Below are 25,435 nucleotides of genomic sequence, written 5' to 3' on the forward strand. Positions count from 1 at the left end.
TCCCTGGGAAGGGTCTCTATGCCTCTGGGGGGGTGACACCATTAAGTGCCGCACCGGGTGACACCCGACCTCGCTACGCCACTGCTTCATATGCAAAGGTCAATGAAACACGTTAACGCTATTTCATCTGCATTATTAAAACTAGATTTGAAAGTGTAACTACATACTTCACTGTAAGATAAATCTTCATGATATAGTCAACTAAAAAATACCCCTATACAGCTTTGTATTTTGGAATATGTTCTTCCAATAAAAAAATGTTCTAGAGTTGTTATTGAAATGCAAAACTATGTCATCTCACTTGTTTTTTTTTTTCCAAAGCAATATATGAACATCTGAGAACTACAAAGATTTCTTACATATCTGTACTGTTCATGTTTAGAATTTAAGGATATGTAATTATAGGGAGCTCACTTGTGTGAAAAGTGTACAACTACAAACATTGAGCCTTCCATGCACAGGAAAACCATGAAAGATGTGACAAGACAGTTACTCATGAATGATTGTATCATCCAGTTCTAATAAAATAAAAAATCACCTTAAATTATCCAGTTAACATTTTGTAATTAAATACCTAGCTTAATTAAAGCATTAACAATTTTTGAGATGTAGGTAATACTAATCCTGCAGTCATTTGTACATTTTCAATCAAGAAAATGGACAAAGGCATAAATAAACATTGGCAAATGTAAACCTAAAGAGCATGAGATGAGAATACATTGCTGTTTTGGCTAGACTTGTCAGATCTCCTTATGCATCCGTCATATCGTCCTGCTTTCTGCCTATGGCGTCAGGGTTTGAGAGTGGGTCCAGGTCTGCAAACAAGTTGAACCAGGCAGACATGTCGGTCTGCTGTCCGCCCTGTGTAAGAGAATGAATCAAGTACAGTTAAATGTTTGATACACTAAAACCACTGTTAGATTTACATGAAGCATGCTATGTGACAGAACCATTAGTTTTTGCATATATTATCCCAGAATGTATAATAACTAAAGATATATAGCTTATATCCTGGGTATCAATGCAGTAAATTTTTATTTTAATTAATATATTATTTTAGCAACAAATATAATTTTTAAATCTTTGCCTATTAAGGTGAATGTTTTATTTTAGTTTTTGCGATGTGATCTATATTTATAATAATTTATATTATATTTTTCCAATGTGTAATTGTTTAGAAAAGTAAAAAAAATTAAATATGTTTTGCTTATATGCTAACCAGTAAAGGCAGAAGAAATAACATTAAAAATACACTGAATTCTTTACAGTTAAAATAAAAATGCTGGAACAAATTTATGATAAAACAATTCAGTAGCAATCAGGGGACATTACCCTAGATAGAGGTTGAGGTTTTGATTTCTGTCCCTTTTTACTCTGAGCTCCTGTCCCAGCAGCAGGAAGTCCCTGAGCTGGTAAAGCAGAGGCAGGGGATGTACTGCCAGTGGGGAGGAGGTCACCTGCTAATAAAGGTAAAAATTAAACAGCATTTACATAATATAACTTTTTTTTAAAACTAAACAAAATTTAGATATAAAAATCTGTTTTCATCTAACAAAACAATTTCACAATCACAAAATCTATTCAATTAAAATGAAGGATGAATGCAATTTAATTTTTGTTTAAACTGCTGCTTTACTAAAAAAAACAAAGTTGACAAAGACAAGACCTTACCCATGCCAGAACTCAGACTGGACATCTGTGTGTCCAGCAAGCTGGAGGGGAGGAACTCAGACCTCTGTCTGGCCACCTCGGGCTCCTGTGGGACCACGTCTGGCGTCATGCCGCTGTGGGCACCAAACACAGAGTTCCACTCCTGAGCAAACTCGTCCTCCCCGGTGGAGGGGGCATTGAGGATCTCATTGAGGAGTGTCATGTCATCCTTGTCAGCGTCGTCATCTACCTGCTGCAGTTGGTCTGTCAGTAAATCTCTTTCTTTGCCTGAAGAAAAACAAGGAGTAGATTTTAACCAGCTGCTGAGGTAGATACAGGAATGGGGGGGGGGGGGGGGTGTGCACAGTGTTATAACTGTGTCCAATGTTGTGCTAGAGGGTTACCCACCCCCTACCCTCCCATCCCGTACCTGAACTGGGACAGGGTCCCATCCTACAAAAGACTTTTGAACCAAAATTTGAAACTTCAATACAACTGCATGATAGTATTTGAAAAAAACTATCACATATTGTAGATCCACTTTTACTTAATCTAACTTGAGTAAGTTACCCCATCCTAGCTGGGTATGCCCAGGTATTTTCTACATATTCTAACATAAGATCTGAACTTGACTTTTTTGGTTAGTAGCTGTACACTCTAACATTTGACCGCACCATCCCATATTTATATACATTATATTTAAAAGTATTTCATCATCATTCGTTCTTTAGTCTCAAAAGATGTTAATGTTTGTGCCGCGGAAATTCAGATGCAAAGCCTGGGTAGTTAGTTGAGAAGAGCCAGATGTTGCCCATGTATCAGGCCCTTCTTTGCACACAGCTGATAGGTCCACAAGGCTAAGGGAGGCATGTTACATATTATTTGTTTCTATATATACTATCAGCTCTACATCAACTTATAACCTCCTCGCTATCCCCCTCCCATGTCAAAATATAAGTTACAAATCTAAACTCGGAGCTAATATTGAACAACCCACCCAGCCATACTACACAACTGATATCGACAACTCTACTTCACCTGGTCATAAAAGGAAACTTTTTTAACAACACACACACACAACAGACTTTCCTCCATTCAACTTCGTGCGTTAAACTGCCACTTCAAATCAAAACTTTGAAGATCAATACATTCCCAGCCAACTGATTAGCATGTAAAGAAATGATCCACATTTCCCCTAAACCTGTCTGGTAGATTAGCCAGACATAATCTACAGACCATTAACAGGGACAGGGCACAAGTTTTTGCCCAGCTGTGCTGTATATATAACATAAACAGCCTTAAGCCACCCCTTTTCATAGAGGAGAATACCAGTAAAAAATTCTCATTCACTCTATTTACACCAGCACACAAAAACAGTCTAAGGTTTGCGCCAAGTCTATACACTTGTGATCAATGCTAAAGAATGTGATTTATTTACAAGGGAAACTACATAATAGCCATGTTGAAATACAGGGTTAATAGTAAAGGAATTACACATAATAAAATCAGACAGTATTAATTGAAATAATAAATATTAATAGTAAAGGAATTACACATAATAATAAAATCAGACGGTATTAATTGAAATAATAAATAGTTAAGTCCAAAGCAATGCATATTTCTAAAGTCTTAACCCACAACAGTACTACTGTACTAGCATCTAACAACCAATAAGAAGACTACAACTGTACCAGTTAGTATAGGCTATAACTGTACTAGCATCAATAGGCCATAACTGTACCAGTATCTAAAGTCATAACTGTACCAGTATCTAAAGCCCATAACTGTACCAGTATTTAAACCCATGATGTGCCAGTATCTAAAGCCCATGATTGTACTATTATCTAAAACCCATAACTGTACCTGTATCTAAAGCCTATAACTGTACCAGTATGTAAAGCCCACAACTGTACCAGTATCTAAATCCCATAGCTTTACAGCCCACAACTGTACCAGTAACTAAAGCCTACAACTGTACCAGTATATAAAGCCCATAGCTGTACAGCCCATAACTGTACCAGTAATTAAAGTCCACAACTGTACCAGTAAAGCCCATAACTGCATCAGTATCTAAAGCCCATAACTGTACCAGTATCTATAGCCCACAACTTTATTTAGAGCCCAGTTTTACCAGTACGGGCATCTACACCTATAACATTATCTTAGCCTAGAACTGTACCACGAACGAGTCCACACCCCCCTACGGCCGCCAACATGAAATGAAATGTTTTAACGCCTGCACATGACCCGTGTAATACCGACAATCTGATCTCTGATTGACATCGATTATTCACCCCCCCCCCCCCTCCCCCACATTACGCAAGCCGATCAGATTTCACAAAGGTCGGCACCACAAGGGAAAGGCCTGTCTGTAGTAAGTCCCACCAGATCACGACTAGAACGGCCGGGTAGCGACCTCGGGTACCTGGCGACAGTCGTAAATGTACAGACGGCGAGGCGGACGTCGATAACTGTGTCCATTAAAGGTAGGTAACTCTGTAATTAAAATATCGCCTAGTTAGTTTTAGTGGAGAGAGGCGGAAAGGCCGGCATACGGAACCACGTTTAATTAATTTTTTTTTTAAAATCGGTATTTTTTTTCTTACGACGACGAGAATAAACAATTGTATTAAGCCGTGTCTAAAAACCCATATATTTTAAAACTAGCTTTGATACAACAAAAGTAATAAAATGGATAATACTAAGTAGTATGCTACATAAGGGCCGAGTTGGGCTGTTGACTCCTATTGTATAACAAAGGATAACTAAGAACCAATGCACTGTACCACAGGAGACCACTGACTCAAATCTTTGTACAATGGACCGCTAACTCCCACTCCACTCCAATGGACCACCGCAATCCCACTGTACCACAAATGACCACAACGTACACTGTAGCACAATGAACCACAACAAACACTGTAGCACAATGGACCACGACGTCCCACTGTACCACAATAGACCACTGTCCTACAATGGACCACCGAGTCCCACAGCGGACCGATTAACATGCTCGCGATCACACAACGCTGACACGGCGGTATCGCTGGGCCCTTAAAAAATCTTATCGGGTCATCAAACTGACGCTGACATTAAATGTCAAGGGCCTCTTGTATGTACAGTTGCCATGACGATGAGAACGCATTCACTTATTGTTTTTTTTCCCTGGTCTTGCAAATAAAAAAACAACTAATTTTTCTTTTAAAAGCAGTATAAGAAGTACAAACATAACTAATTAAAAAAAAAACAGTAATAGAAGTACACAATAATAACTGTATTTTTTTTATAAAAACAGTAACAGAAGTACAAACATAATAACTAATTTGGTTTTATAAAAACAGTAATAGACAAACATAACTGTAATTTTTATAAAAACAATATCAGAAGTACAAACATAATAACTGTAATTTTCTATAAAAACAGTATCAGAAGTACAAACATAACTAATTTTTATAAAAACAGTATCAGAAGTAAAATCATTCCACTCTAATATAGATCTAAGAGTGTGTTTACGGGCAAGAAATAATGGACCAACCCCCATTAATAAAGCTGAAACTGAATGCGTCCGTCGCGTTACATTCACCTTCACGTCAAGGCGTTCTGACTTTCTCTCGCTGATTCACGGCAATCAACGGGGCCAGGGAGATCGTACTGTCACAATGGCCGACCTTTTGACTAGGATTAGCGCTAGGCTGAGGATTTACGTGTCTGCTACATACGAAATCTGTATGTAGAGAGGGGTTATGTGTGTGTGTGTGGGGGGGGGGGGGGGTTGATCCACAAATGACGTATGTGCTATTAGGGTACAGGTGTACAGTAGTTATGTCAGTCGTGAATGGTTGTTATAAAGTTGAATGAGCAAAAAAGTGCATGATTTCTTAGACACGTAGTAGTTGGTAACTAGATCGGTACACAGAGGGTGATTAAGATTATTTTTCGGTATACTTTAGGCGGGCTATTTGTTTGTTCAGAAAATGTCAGATGTCTAGTGATGTATTAATTTAAATACAAATCATGGCTAATTATAAATTATCATTAATTTTTTAAACACATTAACAGGAGAAGATGTCAACAACTGGAATAAAGAAGGTACCACACACATAAGTCAAAATTGGATTGATATTATTGTCTACAAAACTCAAGCTTGCGCTAAACTGACCATCTGACCAACCCACGGTAAGAGAGAATGAAGAAAAACCCAGCATGTAAAAAACGGACCAGCCACCAGCTGACCCTGGCCGAACTAGTGGACTCGGACTTTGTCCTGTGTGGACAGTGCAGGAAGGTGTACACCCACCCTGTCAGCCTGCCGTGTATGCACGTCTTGTGTCTGGACTGTGTGGTAGACCTAGTTCTAGGCCAGGCGAACGGCTCTCTCAGCCTTACTCAAGACCAGAGTCCCAGTTCAATCAACACATCTAAGGTCAACGGTAGAGAAAAGGGATTGGTACAGGGTCAGATACTGAAGGAAAGCAAAGTTAAAGACGACTGGCAGGTGATGTTAAACTTGCTGAATGACGGTAAAGACGTTTCGATTAGCCTGTTGTGTCCGACGTGTAACACATCATTTCACTGTACCGGCACGGCAACACAGGAAGCTAAGGACAGAAGTCCGTCAAACGCAGCTAGGTCTATGACTCCTATAAGACCAGATGTCGCTAAAGACGATGGATCTAAAGCTATAAACCATGAAACTAAAACTATAACAGAAACCGAAGCGATGGTTAGAGTTATGATCCGAGGAATCTTAGAAAAACTTCTTCCCGTCAACCCCTTCATAGAGTCTCTGTCTCAGCTCCGCCAATACAAGCATCAGACGTACAGGGAGTGCGTCTACTGCCAGACGGACGGCGACCTGGCGCCGGCCACGGGACTGTGCCTAGACTGCCAGGACGACCTGTGCGACGCCTGCACCAACTCGCACCGGAAGACGCGGCTGACGCGGCACCACAGCGTCGCCACCTACACCAGCATCCAGCAGGGGCTCTTCGACCACGACATCCGGTCCCACCACGTGGTGCCATGCCCGGCCCACCCCCACGCCCCCGTCTCCCAGTTCTGCAGCGAGTGCCTGCGAGTCGTGTGCCAGACATGCGCCTCCAGAGACCACAAAGACCACGACACATCCCCGATAGAAAAAGCCAGGGACAAATTCCTCCCCGATATAAAACAGATACAGCAAGCCCTGACAAGAAAAATACCTTTACTATCTGTACAGGGTAAATCACTACAAGAACAAATCTCAAAACTAAACACAACAAAAGCCCAAGTCGTCGCCGGTATTCATTCCCAAGTGGAGCAGATCCACAAAATGGTCGATAAATACAAAGATCACATTCTACTAAGGCTAGATGATGCTTGTCACACCGAACAAGCGATAATTCAGGAGAAAATCAACCGGACCATGACGTCACAAAAGTCCTTGACCGCAACGTCACGACTGCTGCTGTACCTGGCCAACGTGGGCCGCCCTGACGAGCTACTGGCCCTCTACCAGCCCGCGCTACAGGCGTACAACCAGCAGGTGGCCGGACAGCCCGATACCATGGCAACCAGGCTGGCGTCCATGTTCACACCAGGGCCGTCGTCAGAGCTGAACGTCAAGATCCTGGTGGGCATGTTGGACCTGCTGCACGTACCCCCAGACCAGGAGGACGTTCACAAGGTTAGAAACTCGCTTGTGGCGTTTTTTTTATGTATTTTTTAAAAAAACAGGACACCCCATTACAATAAACGAAGTCAATTTTTGGGTGTAGGGGATGTATGGTTGCAGCGATGCAGTTTTAAGAATCGCTTTAAACATATATTTGTTGCTAGCTTGACAGTGCAGTGCGATGCTCATACAGCGATCCCATTTTATATGCTTAAGTAGTATGTTCTAGGTTTAAACTCTTTATTAATTTAAATATAATGTGTTGCAAATGTGTGGGAGGTCGGGAGAGGTAAGGATTGAGACATGCTACTCGGCACACATTTTCTATTTTTTTTATTACGTTGACAAACCTTTTTAACAATAGTTAGACTCAGTTATTTTTCAAATTCGTAAAATTGTATCAGGTCAGTTTTGTGGAGGGGGGAGCCAAAATTAATTATCTATTGAATCCTTTAAAATGTACACTACAAAAATGAAGCACTTCGGTAAACCAATAAGGTAACATTCAACTGTCTTGTATCTCGTTACAGGCACGTCTGACGGTGACCACCCTAATGCCGGTGACCTTGACCCCACCAGAGCTGAAACGGACCTTCACCGCGGTGTCCAGACAAGACTCCAACACCGTGTACCCGTGCGGGCTGGCCGTCAACAAGAGCATGATCGCCGTCGTAGACCGAGAAAACGCCAGGGTCAAGATCTTCAGCCCCAGCGGTCAGTTTCTCGGGGAGTTCAGCGGGGAGGGAGAGGAAAGACTGAAGAAGCCTTTCGGCGCCGTGTTTCTCCCCAGCGGCGCGCTGGCCGTGACCGACTCGGAGGCTGGCTCGGTCAAAGTGTTCGACTGGACGGGCAGGTTCATCACCAACTTCTCGGGAGATCTGCGACACCCAAGGGGCGTTACTCTAAACAACCAAGGGGAGGTGATCGTAGTCGACGGGCACCTCAAGTATTTAAGCGTACACGATGCTAACACTGGTGAAATGATACGGAAAATTTATCCTAAAGTTTCTGATGTAGACGAAGACAATGATAGAACACCGAGTAAGAATCATGTGCTAACTGACCCTTATTATATAGCAATCACAAGCCAAGACAACATCATTGTGACAGACATGGCCTCACCTCATCTCAAGATCATGAACCAAAACGGGTTCATCCTCGCTGCATCTGTGCAGTATGGCATACGGGAGGAAGAGGCTCTGCATCCAAGTGGATTATGTGTGGATAAGTTTGGCCAGATCCTACTGGCTGACACCAACAACAGCCGCATCCACCTGGGACTGCCCAATGGCCAGATGCCAAGTTTACTGGCCACAGAAACAGATGGCCTCTCCAAGCCAGTCAGCCTGGCCATCAATGGTGAAGGCCATCTGATAATAGCCCAGAGTGGTGGAGAAATCAGGGAACTTAAATACTTATAATATTGCCCACACTCAAGCCAATGTGGCAAGCTTGAATGAATTGACTAGCCTAGAGAATCAAATATTTGGCGACATGCAAGCCAATATGGCAAGCTAGGCAGTCTTGTTTGATATGAAAATCATTCAGCGGAATCGATGCCGATTATAAAGCAGCAAAAGCAAATTTATTTAACGTTGCTTTATATGATTGTTATATTATTTTTGGGTAAATGATACCACACTTATCATTATGTTACAGTAATATAAAAATAGGTATTTTTGCTTGACTTACAATTACATTGAAATCATGCAATATGTCATAGAATAATCATACACCTAAATAGACATTCAGCACCTATATAGTATTAATTACATATTACTAATGAATATTTCAATACACATTTAAAAAAAACAGAATGTTTTACTGTTTGCATTTTAGTTTGTAGAATTAGTTAAAATTACATCATTTTATATATTGTTGAGACTTGATGCTGAAATGTGTTTAATAATGTAACTAAATTCCCTGTTCAATAGTGAACGTAGCCTCCAATATTTGTAACATTAGTATTGATGTTAATGAAATATAGGTAAGTCATCATGACAAAATGAAAACTTTTATTATAAATTATAAAATTTCATCTGAATGGCTTTCAAAAAACTTCATGCAAATGAACAAAAAGAATAGTTTTGATTCACCATAAATACCATCTGAAGGCTAATGTTAACACAGGTGGAAGTTTGCCATTGTCTCTTCATTATTTAGGGGTGTACTGGGCTGCTGGGAAAAATGTTAATGTTGCTTATTGGGATTTGTCAAGCGACCTTTAACTTTGTAGGCATTTTCCTCAGGATTGGGTGAACAAAATACACCATGAGAATTTAAGTCGAGGGGCCACTTTTATTTATTTCCTGGACTACTGGACACACCCAGCCCACACACCCAGCCCACCCCGGTCTGTGTTGGTAAATATACTCTTATGCTACTAAAGTATAAAATATTTAATTTTTTGTAACACCAAATAACTAAGAAACAAGTTTCATTGACTTACCGTCACCTTTCTGTATCTCCTTGTTCTTGGCTGCGGCTTCCAAAATTTTACCAGTGAAATCAAAATCATCGTCTTTTGACATGGCGTCGTCCTCTGTAAAATCCATGAAAGGCCCAAACTCGGAGTCTTTATCTTCACTACTTTTAGCTTTGGTGACTGTAGAGAAATTATGTGCAACATTAGATATAGATTTTTGAACTAAAAACACACTCCACCCAAACAGTCATCTTTGGATTCAATGTTTTAAAGTTATAGAAGACCAAAAAGTTAGCTCTAGCATTAAGACCTAAATCAACCAATGTATTTAAAATCAAGTCTAAAAATTTTTTATATGATATTATATTTTTCCAGAAATGAGGAATTCACTAGAGAATTTAATGAACCAGAGGTAACTGTTGTACATTAAAAGCTGTAAACAAATGAAAATCAACTTCTTCATTATGACTTGACTTTTTTAGTGTTCTATTTTTAGCGCAATTTCCATACTGGACAATTGCGATTATTAACTCGTTATTTCTGGATGGATGGATGGATGTGCGCAGCTTTAAGTCGTATCTCCTCCTCAACGAAGCAATATCGAGGACTAGATCCAAAAGCAAATAAGTTAAGCAAGTTCCAAGGATGATTGTGGGCCAAAAAAATTCCCGGAATTCCTTCCTGGATTTCCCCAAAAAGTCAAAAAACCTCGAAAAAATGCAGTTTTTGGCACATATCTCGGCAACCAGACCACTTAGCGACTTGAAACATTTAGCAATCGATTCCTGCCATAATTTAGAACAATATTGCTGAAGAAAGTTTTCAAAAATATCCTTTTGTTCAGTCACAAAAAATAAATTAAGGAAATTGCGTTTAAATTGTCACTAGACTTTTTATTAACTTGTTTTTTAAAGAGATACAGCTGGAATTTGACAGCACAGACCTAAATGGCTTATATTAAAAACTGGGTATGTGTAAAGAAACCTGAAAGTCTAAAACTAGACATTACCTTTCTGTTGGTTGAGCCTCAAGTTGGCCAGCAGGAATTTGATGGCACAGACCTAGATTGGCTTATGTTAAAAAATGGGGATATTTAAAGAAACCTGAGTCTAAAAATAGACATTACCTTTCTGTTGGTTGAGCCTCAAGTTGGCCAGCAGGAATTTGATGGCACAGACCTAGATTGGCTTATGTTAAAAAATGGGGATATTTAAAGAAACCTGAATCTAAAGCTAGACATTACCTTTCTGTTGGTTGAGCCTCAAGTTGGCCAGCAGGAATTTGATGGCACAGACCTAGATTGGCTTATGCTAAAAAATGGGGATATTTAAAGAAACCTGAATCTAAAGCTAGACATTACCTTTCTGTTGGTTGAGCCTCAAGTTGGCCAGCAGGAATTTGATGGCACAGACCTAGATTGGCTTATGTTAAAAAATGGGGATATTTAAAGAAACCTGAATCTAAAGCTAGACATTACCTTTCTGTTGGTTGAGCCTCAAGTTGGCCAGCAGGAATTTGATGGCACAGACCTAGATTGGCTTATGTTAAAAAATGGGGATATTTAAAGAAACCTGAAAGTCTAAGACTAGACATTACCTTTCTGTTGGTTGAGCCTCAAGTTGGCCAGCAGGAATTTGATGGCACAGACCTAGATTGGCTTATGTTAAAAAATGGGGATATTTAAAGAAACCTGAAAGTCTAAGACTAGACATTACCTTTCTGTTGGTTGAGCCTCAAGTTGGCCAGCAGGGCCTCATCAAAGGCTGCTGAGTCTCTGGCATCCCTCCCTTCCTCCGTCTCATCCATGGAAATCAGGCTGCAACAAAACAATCTTAAGACATTTTACAATCAACTCTCTCATCCATGGATATCAGGCTGCAACAAAACAATCTTAAGACATTTTACAATCAACTCTCTCATCCATGGATATCAGGCTGCAACAAAACAATCTTAAGACATTTTACAATCAACTCTCTCATCCATGGATATCAGGCTGCAACAAAACAATCTTAAGACATTTTACAATCAACTCTCTCATCCATGGAAATCAGGCTGCAACAAAACAATCTTATGACATTTTACAATCAACTCTCTCATCCATGGATATAAGGCTGCAACAAAACAATCTTATGACATTTTACAACCAACTCTCTCATCCATGGAAATCAGGCTGCAACAAAACAATCTTATGACATTTTACAACCAACTCTCTCATCCATGGAAATCAGGCTGCAACAAAACAATCTTATGACATTTTACAATCAACTCTCTCATCCATGGATATCAGGCTGCAACAAAACAATCTTATGACATTTTACAACCAACTCTCTCATCCATGGATATCAGGCTGCAACAAAACAATCTTATGACATTTTACAATCAACTCTCTCATCCATGGAAATCAGGCTGCAACAAAACAATCTTATGACATTTTACAACCAACTCTCTCATCCATGGATATCAGGCTGCAACAAAACAATCTTATGACATTTTACAATCAACTCTCTCATCCATGGAAATCAGGCTGCAACAAAACAATCTTATGACATTTTACAATCAACTCTCTCATCCATGGAAATCAGGCTGCAACAAAACAATCTTAAGACATTTTACAATCAACTCTCTCATCCATGGAAATCAGGCTGCAACAAAACAATCTTATGACATTTTACAATCAACTCTCTCATCCATGGAAATCAGGCTGCAACAAAACAATCTTATGACATTTTACAATCAACTCTCTCATCCATGGAAATCAGGCTGCAACAAAACAATCTTATGACATTTTACAATCAACTCTCTCATCCATGGAAATCAGGCTGCAACAAAACAATCTTAAGACATTTTACAATCAACTCTCTCATCCATGGAAATCAGGCTGCAACAAAACAATCTTATGACATTTTACAATCAACTCTCTCATCCATGGAAATCAGGCTGCAACAAAACAATCTTAAGACATTTTACAATCAACTCTCTCATCCATGGAAATCAGGCTGCAACAAAACAATCTTATGACATTTTACAATCAACTCTCTCATCCATGGAAATCAGGCTGCAACAAAACAATCTTATGACATTTTACAATCAACTCTCTCATCCATGGAAATCAGGCTGCAACAAAACAATCTTAAGACATTTTACAATCAACTCTCTCATCCATGGAAATCAGGCTGCAACAAAACAATCTTATGACATTTTACAATCAACTCTCTCATCCATGGAAATCAGGCTGCAACAAAACAATCTTATGACATTTTACAATCAACTCTCTCATCCATGGATATCAGGCTGCAACAAAACAATCTTATGACATTTTACAATCAACTCTCTCATCCATGGATATCAGGCTGCAACAAAACAATCTTATGACATTTTACAATCAACTCTCTCATCCATGGATATCAGGCTGCAACAAAATAATCTTATGACATTTTACAATCAACTCTCTCATCCATGGATATCAGGCTGCAACAAAACAATCTTATGACATTTTACAATCAACTCTCTCATCCATGGATATCAGGCTGCAACAAAACAATCTTATGACATTTTACAATCAACTCTCTCATCCATGGATATCAGGCTGCAACAAAACAATCTTATGACATTTTACAATCAACTCTCTCATCCATGGATATCAGGCTGCAACAAAACAATCTTATGACATTTTACAATCAACTCTCTCATCCATGGATATCAGGCTGCAACAAAACAATCTTATGACATTTTACAATCAACTCTCTCATCCATGGAAATCAGGCTGCAACAAAACAATCTTATGACATTTTACAATCAACTCTATATACTGGATTAAATTTATCCAGTCCTTTCAATCTATGACATAATTTTGTAACAGGTAGGGATAGAGCTAGTGTTAGACAGGGATAGATGTAGGTTTAAGGTTAGTGTTAGGATTGATGTAGGGGTTAGCTATAGGTTTGTGGTTGGGGTCTGGGTTCTTCAGGAAAGGGGGGGGGGGGGGGTAATTGACAGTGGGTAATGTGGGGGGGGGGGGGTGTTGGGAAAGGGGATAAAGTAATTTCCTAGACCCATGTGGTAAGTGTCTCTCAGCATATCATCAGGTATCAGCTTGCTCAACCAAAATGACTTGTTTCTATTTAAGATTTAACACACCTCAAAATTGAAAAAAAAAAAAAAACTCAACGTGCAAAAGTAAACAAAAAGGGAGCTAACTACCCACAAATTAAATAAAAACACAAAACAAAGAGGAACTAAGAGAATCTAAGGAGCAAATGACAATAGCTTTTCACTGCAAAACATGCGAAGCATAAGAGATAGGAGATAACTGGTACACTAACGTAAAACCAGAAGGTAGAAATTTAGCAGGTTCAAGCTAAAAGATTAACTACACTGAAAATAAAAATCACGCATGCATTAATGTGCAGCATGCATGCATTAATGTTTTTCAGTTTACTGAGTTATTTACAATTAACAATCAACATTTAAAAATGACAAATTAAAAATGTAGCAATTTTAAAGTTGAAACTATTGAAATAATAAATGTATTTTGCTGAAAGCAGTGAGCCATATGACAGTTCCCAGCCAGTTTGTGTGCAGGATAAGTAGAAAGGGGGAAACCTCGATGTGTATAAAGTTATCACCTTTCCTCTTCAGATTCTTCCCCAGCGTACTTGGTCAAAACGGCCTGCTCGTCCTGATCATAGCTATACACAGTAGAGATGGAAGCCCGCTCAAAGTTCAAATCAGACTTCAAACCCCTATCTGCTAGCAGTTTCTCCGTGGCACTGTTTAAACTATCATCCTCCCCAAGACCGAGTAAATCATCAACATCTGGCTGGCTGTTTGTTTCAGTCTGGCGCGTGTTGGGTGGCGCTGACAAGCCGGAGGCTTTCTTCCAATAATCTGACGCATCTTTCTTCAACCAGGGGGAATCTGTTTTTAATTTCATACTGGACCAGGATTTGGAGTCCTTTTTGGACTTGTCATTACTGGATCTGTCTGATCTTTCTCCCCTTTCATGTTCTTCAGTGCTAGATCTGATTCACGCATGGAATGGGTGTAACAACAATAGAGAATCTACCTCAACTTCTAGCTAAAAACAACTATAATATTCTATGTAAACAATAAGAAAAAAATATATATAAGAATAGAGCAAGTCAATGGACGAAAATCTAATTACACAGTTACATGAACACATATACATCAACTAAACATAAGAAGAAAAAAAAAAGCATACGTGTCATCAAGTTCATCTTTTTCTGATGGATCTTTGTTTGAAGACTCTAACGCCAGTTTCTTACTTGTCTCTGTTAATTCCTGATATTGGCAGAAGTGGCAACAAGGTTTTTTTAGAATAAAAGTATATGTGCTGATAGAAACACATGCTAGTTAAACAACACAATTATTAAAATAGCATAATATTAGAGAGATAACACAACTAGGGAAAATAAGTTCTATCAACAATATAGTAAATTCCAAATTTAAAGTGAGAACAGATTTCTTAAATTTGCATACAATCAAACCCAGTTGAGAGGAACTAACATTGTAATTATCCAAATATATATAAGAAACTGAATAGTTTAGAAAATGAAAGTTAACCAAAATATAGTTGAAGTCAAAGAGCCTCTATTTAAACAATTATGATAAATTTGCTAAATTTTACTGATCAGATTAATGTACTTATATCCCTTAAATCTTTAACCCCTTCCCCCCCCCCCCCCATCAAGACAATATCCAAATAAAAATCTACTCACTCTTAACATGTTAAACAAAAATTCACTGAACCTGAACATGTTAAATAAAAATCCACTCACCCTCAACATATTAAACTCATAATACTGATATCCCTTGAAGCTCTCGGCCACCGCGGACATGGTCCTGGAGGTCTTCTCCCAGTAGTGTAGCAGCATGGTCTGGTAATTGGCCAGCACGTGGGAGAACATGTTGCACCGGCTGGCGGCCAGCAGGTCCACCTTCTGCATCACGTCCAGCTTCAGCTTGTCAAACCTGCTCTTGGTCTTACGCACCTGGCCCTGGACCTGGGAAGCAAATCTTGTTGTTAGTGGTGGATTAAACATGGACCTGGGAAGCAAATGTTGTTGTTAGTGGTGGATTAAACATAGGCTCTGGACCTGGGAAGCAAATGTTGTTGTTAGTGGTGGATTAAACATAGGCTCTGGACCTGGGAAGCAAATCTTGTTGTTAGTGGTGGATTAAACATAGGCTCTGGACCTGGGAAGCAAATATTGTTGTTAGTGGTGGATTAAACATGGACCTAGGAAGCAAATCTTGTTGTTAGTGGTGGATTAAACATGGACCTGGGAAGCAAATCTTGTTGTTAGTGGTGGATTAAACATGGACCTAGGAAGAAAATCTTGTTGTTAGTGGTGGATTAAACATGGACCTGGGAAGCAAATCTTGTTGTTAGTGGTGGATTAAACATGGACCTGGAAAGCAAATGTTGTTAGTGGTGGATTAAACATGGACCTGGAAAGCAAATGTTGTTAGTGGTGGATTAAACATGGACCTGGGAAGCAAATCTTGTTGTTAGTGGTGGATTAAACATGGACCTGGAAAGCAAATGTTGTTAGTGGTGGATTAAACATGGACCTGGAAAGCAAATGTTGTTAGTGGTGGATTAAACATGGACCTGGGAAGCAAATGTTGTTAGTGGTGGATTAAACATGGACCTGGAAAGCAAATGTTGTTAGTGGTGGATTAAACATGGACCTGGGAAGCAAATGTTGTTAGTGGTGGATTAAACATGGACCTGGAAAGCAAATCTTGTTAGTGGTGGATTAAACATAGGCATACAGGAGCTAAGAATCAACCTATCATGTGACTGGTGGTGTATTGGTTTAAATAGATAACGGGAGCTATTAATTAAGTTAAGGATGGCGTGGTCAGGTGGTAGAGAGCTTGACTGCCATCCCAAATGTCTAGAGTTTGGATCTAGGTCCAAACTTGAGACTTTTGAAACGTCCCTGGGACCAGCCACCCTCATTTACTCATGTCAAGAATCATATGGCTTTAATTGATCTTCCTATTCATCATCAGGTCTAATGGGGAACTTTACTAACTTTACTTATCAAGTCATGTCAATGGAGGTGATAGGGAAAAAAGGGTAACATGTTAGCATTTTTTATTATCTTATGGTAAAAAAAGTGAATTATCATGATGTTTGAAATAAAGGTCTTAAATAACCATAATTAAAATTTGGTAAACAACTAGGCCTACTTAATACTGCAACTATAAAATGAAAGTACTAGTAAAACTTTCATATCATAAATCTTACAATGATTATCAAAATAAAAAATATGTATTTCTACTATAAAACATTTTTAAAAATGTTTCAGTATTATTTTGAAACTAACCTTCCTGAATTTCTCCAACTGCTTAAACATATCTGGATCAAGCTCTTCAGAAACATTTTTCATCCAGAGCAGAGCGCCTCTGTACTCTGTTCTGGCACTCTCCATCCGGTTGATTGTAACCAGAGTGTCAGAGACAGCCCTGTAGCGGAATGTCTCCACCTCCTGGTACAGCCTGCGCAGGGGGTTGTGGAGTGCCAGTCTGTAGTGAGGATATGATAATTAGATTAGTTATTTTTAGAGAAACTGTAGCACATTTCTATATTGTTTTTATTAGTGAGATAATTAAAATAAAAGAAATATTCTATTCATAAATGTAATAAATGCTCTTAATTGCAATTATATTTAGCTATTAATATGGTTAATTTATAGTTTATATGTAATTAAACATTTTTATATCTCCTTTGAAGATGATATGTAGTATTTTCAAATTAAATTTTTTGATTAAAAAAAATATTTTGAATGTACTTTATAATCTATTCAGTACTAAAGTGGACAGACATTAACATTTTTTCACTGTATACTACTTATTGCCTGTCACAGATATGAGAGGTAGATAGCTTTATATTATGTAAATATTTCTTTTAACACTATAGGAAAAGACATGGAAATCTTCTAACTCTTGTGCCAGGGGGACAAAGTAAAAAGAGGCATACAATCCAAAGCCCACCTCTCCTGAGCTGTAAATATTTCTCTTTTAACACTAGAGGAAAATCTTTGAACTCTAGTTCCAGGAAGACAAAGTAAAATCCAAAGCCCACCTCTCCTGAGCTGTAAATATTTCTCTTTTAACACTAGAGGAAAATCTTTGAACTCTAGTTCCAGGAAGACAAAGTAAAATCCAAAGCCCACCTCTCCTGAGCTGAATTGCTCTCAGCCTTGCCCACTGCTGCCATCATCTTGCCTGCCCTGGTCTTGTCCTTGTTACTGTGGGCTTTCAGCAGTCTGCCCATTGTGTTTTCTTCCTGAGACACAACTGAAATAATATTTTTCAAAACCTGATCAGGGTGGTGAACTTCATTTTTTAAACTATAATTTGCAACTAGATGGAAAACACAACTTTAAAATAGTTTAAAATTATCCCCTGCACCAAAATATGTCTTGGTACTTTGATAACAAAGATAACAAAAAGGTTTTAGTGTTAAATTACCCCCCCCCCCCCCCGGTACTTTGATAACTAAATGGTTTTAGTGTTAAATACTGCATTATGCTGATATCTCAATATTTCTTTTTATTAAAAAGGTTTTAATGACAAATTATCACAAAATGCCTTATTTCTATATCAAAATGGTTTCAAAGTTAATTACCACATAATCTGTCCTGGTATTTCTCTATCACATGCAGCAGTTCCATACTCGATCTTTGGATGGCCTTGAACACCTGTCAAAAAATATTAAAGAAGTCTGGTTCATTGGTCAAGTGATTTATATTTAGTTTAGCTAAGTAAGTTATATATGCCTGGTGCTACAATATAATGTTTTTGTTATTACAAGATTATTGGACTATGGCCCCTTGAGTCCACCCAGGTGTCATTCTCCCTGAGTCCGCCCAAATCTGATGGGTACCTCAATAAGATCTCACTACACATTTTCTTTAAACAAGCAAAGTCATAAAACAGGAGGGGAAGAGGCGCCATTCAAATATGAGCAGAAAACCGGAAAAAGTGGATCGGCTGAAAAGATTTTCAGTTGGTTCGGCTAATTTCCTAATTTTTTTTGGTGGAAAATTTCTCTTAGATGGAAATGGCTGATTTCTGGAAAAAGGCAGAAAAGTTACATCTATGTTTAAATGTAGTAATGTAAGAAAAAGATAACTTTACATCTTCCTTAGGGACTGTCAGGTCATAATTTAAATAAAATAATAAATCTTACATTACAATGCTACAGACAAGACATTACCTGCAGTTTAAGTTTAGCATCCACCTGAAGGGGAACTTACTACAATACAGACAGAGCATTACCTCCAGTTTAGCATCCAACTGAGAGTCTGAGGCCACAACATGTTCATCTTCCTTTTTCCCTAATTTCTTTATCACTGCCTGCTTCGTTGTCCAATATGTCTCCTTCATTTTGTGTAGTGTTGAGGTGTTGGCGTTCTCAACAAAGCGATCATAGTTGGATCCAGAGTAGCCATACATCCTGTATTGACAATAGCGTTTACATACAACTGCATTAAATTTCTTAATTAATTTTTTCCGTAATGAGAATTTTGAAGACTACTTAAAGAGTAGATCCAAAAATGTGCAAGAAAAACATAAGCAGTAAATACTAAAACTACTACTATTATACTACTATTTAAAACACACACATTATATATATATATATATATATATATATATATATATATATATATATATATATATATATATGGCATTAGAACAAAAAAATACAAAATACACTTACGACATTTTAAAAACAGTATTAAAACCAATCTGTGGTATAGTTTATACTGTCACAATGGACAGCAAAATAAAACGCCAGTAAACACGCTCTAACTTCGAGGCTGTGATAAGACTTGAGCCAGTTAAGTCAGAATTCTTAAATATAGTATCTGTAAATCAAATTTAAACACAATGAAAAGTATGAATTAGGCCTAATATCAGTAAAGTAAATTTGAGGGAAAGAAAATGTAACCATATATTTAGAAAATACATAATTTCCGACATTATATCATGAGATTACCCATATTTCATATTTATTTAATAGTAGTTATTCTCGCTAAAGAAAATTTACTCAATTTTCAATTTAAACATGACCACTATATAATAAACATATATATTTAATAAATTAGGCACTAATCTTGCTGGTTTTAGCTCATTTTAGACTAAATTACTTAATTTAAAATTTATTGTCACTCAAAAATATGGTACGACACACCTGTCCATAACAACCATAGTTATATCACCCTTGTGTTTGAAGCTACTAAAAACCACAAATCCGGTTTAACTTTTTAACTAGCTATGCACAAGAGTTCCTCTCTAGTGATCATCAAATAGTGGTCACATGATTTTTTTTTTAAATTTGTTTGTCAAGATCTTATAAAAAAAAAATGGCTGTCTATAATTGATTTATTTTTTCATAGACTGATAAACCTAATAATGCTTTGATATGGAAATCAATTTTGTACTGTGGGAATTTATATTTAAAAAGTTCTAGTATTTTTAAATAAACCAACTATTAAATTTAGCCTTCATTCTCCAAGGCAAATTTTGAAATGCTTTTTGGGATATATAGCCCTGTTACCTATAGTTTGGTGCCAACCCCACCATTTTGCTTGTGATTAACATTTTTAAAAGTAACTAGAATACCCGTCATCCGTTGGATAACTGTGGGTTTCAGGGGTCATCCATCAAAAAACATCACGTATGTCACTCAGAGGCATAGCGACCCTTCCCGGCGCCCAGGGACAATTTTTCGATTTTAACCCCCCCCCCAAGATTTCGATTTTCAACCCCCCCTCAAACTTTTGATGTGCACCCCCCCCCCACTCAAACTTTTGATGTGCACCCCCCCCCCCCCCACTCAAACTTTTGATTTGAACCCCCCTCAACCTTTCAATTTATTTTTCCAAACCATTTTGGCGCCCCAACATATGTCGTCCCCCCCCCCCCCCCCGCCTCCCCCCTCCTCGCTACGCTACTGCAGTGTCACTTATCGTCACAAAAAAACAGACCCCACTTTCAAAAATTTGTTTTTTTATCTTTTAAAAACACCGAAAACACCGATTTCGGACTATCCCTTCATATACTGACTTCATAGGTGACCTACTCAACTCTACTTCACCTGCCCAGTGTCCCGCCAAGTCTCAGACAACACGTTTTTATCGTTTAAAAAACGATTCCAGCCGAGCATGTCTCTGACCACACTATCCTTTCATATGCTTAGGACAAAGAAACAGACAAACTCTACTTCACCAGCCCTGTATCCTGCCAAGTTCAGATAGGCAACTTTATTATTCACATCTAAAAAAAAAAAAATTGGAAAAAAAAAATCATTAACGAATTGGTCTTGAACCTGTACCACACGCATGAGAGCCGACCTCACTACCAAGTTAGCTATTTACTCGTGACATTACAAGTGAAGTTTTATACTATAATTTGAGTCTCCTTACGCGCATAGATCTAGATCTAACTCTAGTAGTAGTAACTTTCAAATTAAATTTTATCTTAAATTAGCCAAACAAAGATTTATATAAAATAAAGAAGGTCTGAAATTATCTAGATCTAGATAGAATTATCTAGATCTAGTCTAGATTCTACGACTCTTTTGCTTAAGTCTTCTTATGTTTAGTTTTTCTTGCTAGACCTAGAATCTAGATCTAATCATTAGCTACGCTTATAGGCCCGGAGCGAGCATTTCAAAATTACCATATTCCAAACAAAGATTTATATAAAATAATCAAGGTCTAAAATAGTTTAGTATATAGAAAATCATTATTATCTAAATCTAGATAGAAAATTATCTATATTTTAGATCTACGACTTAGCTATATCTAGAGTTTACGTCTATAATTTTGCACACTTAGCGGTATAGAAGCCGCGTATGAATCTAAAGTTATGCAAATAGGCATTTCCTAATTAGCATATTTCATAGCTATACAAACAAAGATTTATAAAAAAATAATAAAGGTCTAAAATAGTTTAGTATATAGAAACTCATTATTATCTAAATCTAGATAGAATTATCTATATTCTAGATCTACGACTGGTTTGCTAAAGTCTCGTTTTTTTTTTTGGATTGTATTTATAACTAATAAATCATTGATTTAACCTAGATTCTAGATCTCGAGTCTACAAATAACTTTCCTTCGACAGCTGATCTTTAGATCTAGAGAAATTTATTGTAAAACTAAATGAAAAAGACAGTTGAAAATTGATATAAGTGTTGGAACGTAATAAATACAGCAAACGGACGTATTGTTAAAGTTAAAGCCGACAGAAAATTAGCTTTAGAATGCGTTAAACATTGGAATGGGAACACAATCTTCTTCGATAGGCCGCCATTATCGATGTAAAAAAATAAACACATCAGGTGACGTCACTGTTTCCGCCGAGTCTAGTGGCTTTTCAAATCTTTTTTAAAAAAATGGGTTACTCTGCGTATGAATAAATCAATTAATTAATTAACGTCTTTAAATAAATTTGTGATCAACAGTCTGTCTGCATTAAAAAATTATTCTCTACCTGCATACTATTTTACAGCTTTCCAGATAGAGTCGAACATATCACAATTTTCGATCGGACAAACAAACAAATAAATATTCAAACATGTAAACAAACTTGACTTTTAGTAGTATATAGATTCATAGAAGGTCACTGGATTTTGGCCAAAATAAAGTCAGAAGTCATGCGTCCGGTAAGGACGCATTATTGTTAGCAACCGGCCCCGCCTCCAAGTTAGTGAGTAATACTATTTAATAGGCCTAATTAGGCTAATAAACCTGTTAAGCCAGGGGTCAGCAACCGTTTGAGACGGAAGAGCCAAAATTTAAATTTACAAAATTTCCCAGTTCATAAAGAGTCACTAACATTTTTATTTTAATATTTCTTTATTTGATTAGGATTAGGTATATAATAAATTTGATTTTTGATCTTAAATAAATAGCTTTAGAAATGAAATAGGCTAATATTTATTTATAAAAAAACATACACATGTTTCTCACAAAACGTATTAAAGTATTTTGGCTAACTCTGCTACGAAAAAATTAGTAGTCAAATAATATAACTATTGGACAATCTCAATCCACTTTAGAATTATTAGAACCAAATCATTTTCTTTCTTTACGGACATCACCAGCTTGGGGTCTCCCATTAGCCAGGCAGGCCTAAACACGACATACTCCGACTAACTGGCTTGGGTATCTGTTTGATTACCGTGGGGCTGGGCCTGGTGCCCAAGCGGCTTTCAGCTGTCTGTATGGCGTATACTCTCTACTCCACCTATTCTTACTGAGTGTTTTTATTCATTATTCTGTTTAAAGTTGTTTTTCATTACAGTAGATTGTAGATCTATTAATATGTTATATGAGTTTTGAAAATGAAATAATATAATTATAATTATTAATATTTGGGTATGGAACTGGAGAGCCGCATACGGACAGAAAAAGAGACGCGAGTTGCCGACCCGTCTGACTGTTACTGTTAGTTAAGCTAAATTATAAATTAATAATTGAGTTTGTTAAGCGATACAATTAGTCCTAGATCTAGGCTATATCTATTATTTTTATAATCTTAAATAATATTAAATATTATTAAATAATTTCAATTTTTTTTAGTCCAGCTAGACTCCTAGAATCTACATTTCATTACCTGACTCAATCAGCAAAATTCTGCAAACAACACAACAATTTTTTTTTAAGAAGTTAAAAACTAAAAAGTAATGATAATCGGATAAAGACTAAAGAATGAGAAGATGTTTTTCATATTAGGACTCAAATTATCACTTAATGTTCTCAAATACAATATGTATATTCAAATAAAATTGGATGCAAAACTAGAAGAAAAAATTAAAATACTTGTAAACCTCAATAAAAATTTGTCATCAATAGTCGGCCATGTTGATTTTTACTGCAGAATAGCTTACGTTCATTTGCGACAATCATATTAGATTTTTTCGCATTTTTCAACAACACTTTAATTATTGCTTTTCAAAAAAAAAAGAAAAACACAGAAATTGACAATCTGGGGGGGGGGGGGGCGGATTAATATTTCCGCGGGGGGTGGACACTGGTATATATTTTCTGTAGGCCTATAAATTATAAAAGGTTCGGTTATAACTAAACAAAACAATTATAAAAATGAACTTAAGATGTCGCTTTGAAGTAACGAAATTTTGATTTATTACGTAGAGACTGGTGACACTGAGACTTGTCCCTTAGAGAATGGCTACACTAAGACATGTCACCTAGATTCATGAGCTTTCCACTTAGTGACATAAGGCTTTAAATTAAACGACAGGTGACATCCAGGCTAGTCAATTACCTTTATGCGGACAGGCTTGGCGCTTGGATTCTGATAAAACTCTGACTTTTCAATTAGAAGCTGATTACACTAAAATTTGTCACCAGTGGTTCTTTCAGACATTTATCTCGGTAGGGTGCGATTTGCGTCTCGGGCTATCATGTGAGCGCTATGGTGCATTCGTTTGTTTTAAAGAGTGCGATAGGCTGTGAATAAAAAGGGTTACAATTGTCGTTCACTAAATCGAATCCAGGGCATCCTCCGACGCCCACACAGGGGGACTATTTGGCGCCCCGGGCTTTCCCGTGAGCGTTATGGTGCCTACGTTAGTTTTAGTGAGTACAATAGAATATGGATAAGATGGGGTATTAAAGTCATTTACTAATTAAGTTTAATCTGGCGGTTCTGCCGGCGCCCCTTCAGGGTGCGATTTGGCGCCAGGGCTATAGTGTGAGCACTATGCGTTTATGTTTGTATTTAAGTTTGTGTTTATGTTCTGCGTTATTATTTGCATTTAGGCTTGTATTTGCGTTGTGCTTGTATTTTTTTGCGTTAGTGTTAGCGTTTGTGTTTGTAATTTCGTTGGTGTTTTCTTTTTTGTCTGTATTTAATTGTGTCTTTGCTTATGTGTTTGAGTTTATGTTTGCGTTTTTTGCGTTTGCTTTTGTGTTTATGTTTCGGTTTGGGTTTGTGTTTGCGTTTGTGTTTGGATTTGTGTTTTTGTTTGTTTTGTGTTTCAGTTTTGGATTGTTTTTTTCGTTTGCGTTTGTGTTTGTTTTTGTGTTTTAGTTTTGGGCGGTTGTGGTTAGGGTTTATTCGAAAAATAATATATTTCATAAACTCCAGCAATGCCGGGTATATGCTGTTTGATAAACACACAAGCCATGGTCCTTTATAGATAGGTTTTTCACAGAGTCCAGTGCAGGGCCTGGCCGGGACGGCTAGTATATATATATATATATATATATATATATATACATATATATATATATATATATATATATATATATATATATATATATATACAGATAGAGACAGAGAGAGAAAGAGAGAGAGAGAGAGTTAAGAGGCCGGAGAGGGGTAACACCCGAACCTTCAGCACCGTGTGACACACGACCTCGCCCGCCAGTGGCTTTACATTGCCGTGGCAGCTGAATAACAAAGCATACGAACAAATAGTAAAATGAAACAAAGAATTCCCACAATTGTCGCGAGCATTGATCACAAACCTGCGATAAGAAACAAGCTTTTTGCAAGTACCAAATAAAAAACAATGGGAATTTATACCGTATGGACTGCTCACACTGTTCTTTCCAGGGACGACCGTATGAAGCCGACGAAAGCCTAATTAGCATTGTTATTATTTCTAGTACTAATTTATTGAGAAACTTCGT

The 25,435-nt window shown here is 37.6% G+C and overlaps 1 protein-coding gene across 6 annotated transcripts; it reads right to left on the minus strand.

Moving 5' to 3' along the window:
* Window positions 1-90: 90 nt before the first annotated feature.
* LOC131943577 (islet cell autoantigen 1-like) lies at window positions 91-23,652 on the minus strand. 6 transcript variants are annotated; one of them, XM_059303783.1, is made up of 15 exons: window positions 23,605-23,642; window positions 23,391-23,410; window positions 19,486-19,633; window positions 19,044-19,221; window positions 18,391-18,463; window positions 17,936-18,059; window positions 17,087-17,285; window positions 15,527-15,751; window positions 14,950-15,029; window positions 14,354-14,749; window positions 11,444-11,544; window positions 9,753-9,908; window positions 1,672-1,938; window positions 1,333-1,460; window positions 91-861 (listed from the first exon to the last, which is right to left on the minus strand). In XM_059303783.1, the coding sequence occupies exons 3-15, from the start codon at window positions 19,488-19,490 to the stop codon at window positions 751-753; spliced, it is 2,043 nt and encodes a 680-aa protein (XP_059159766.1). In that variant the 5' UTR covers window positions 19,491-19,633; window positions 23,391-23,410; window positions 23,605-23,642; the 3' UTR covers window positions 91-750. The 6 variants fall into 6 exon arrangements, with proteins under 6 accessions (XP_059159766.1, XP_059159770.1, XP_059159765.1 ...); XM_059303787.1 differs by having other exon boundaries at window positions 1,333-1,457; window positions 23,597-23,641; XM_059303782.1 differs by having other exon boundaries at window positions 23,597-23,641.
* Window positions 23,653-25,435: the final 1,783 nt, after the last annotated feature.

The sequence above is a fragment of the Physella acuta genome, unplaced genomic scaffold, assembly GCF_028476545.2.
Source record: "Physella acuta isolate Inbredline_101_S28 unplaced genomic scaffold, ASM2847654v3 ptg000462l, whole genome shotgun sequence".
NCBI classification, from domain to species: Eukaryota; Metazoa; Mollusca; class Gastropoda; family Physidae; genus Physella; species Physella acuta.

Excerpts from the sequence above, each read along its gene's own strand:
- LOC131943577 (XM_059303785.1), bottom strand. Across the intron at positions 15,030-15,526 it reads ATGAGTTTAATATGTTGAGG|GAATTAACAGAGACAAGTAA; the intron begins GTGAGTGGATTT and ends TGCCAATATCAG. Across the intron at positions 1,939-9,752 it reads GGAGATACAGAAAGGTGACG|GCAAAGAAAGAGATTTACTG; the intron begins GTAAGTCAATGA and ends GTTTTTCTTCAG.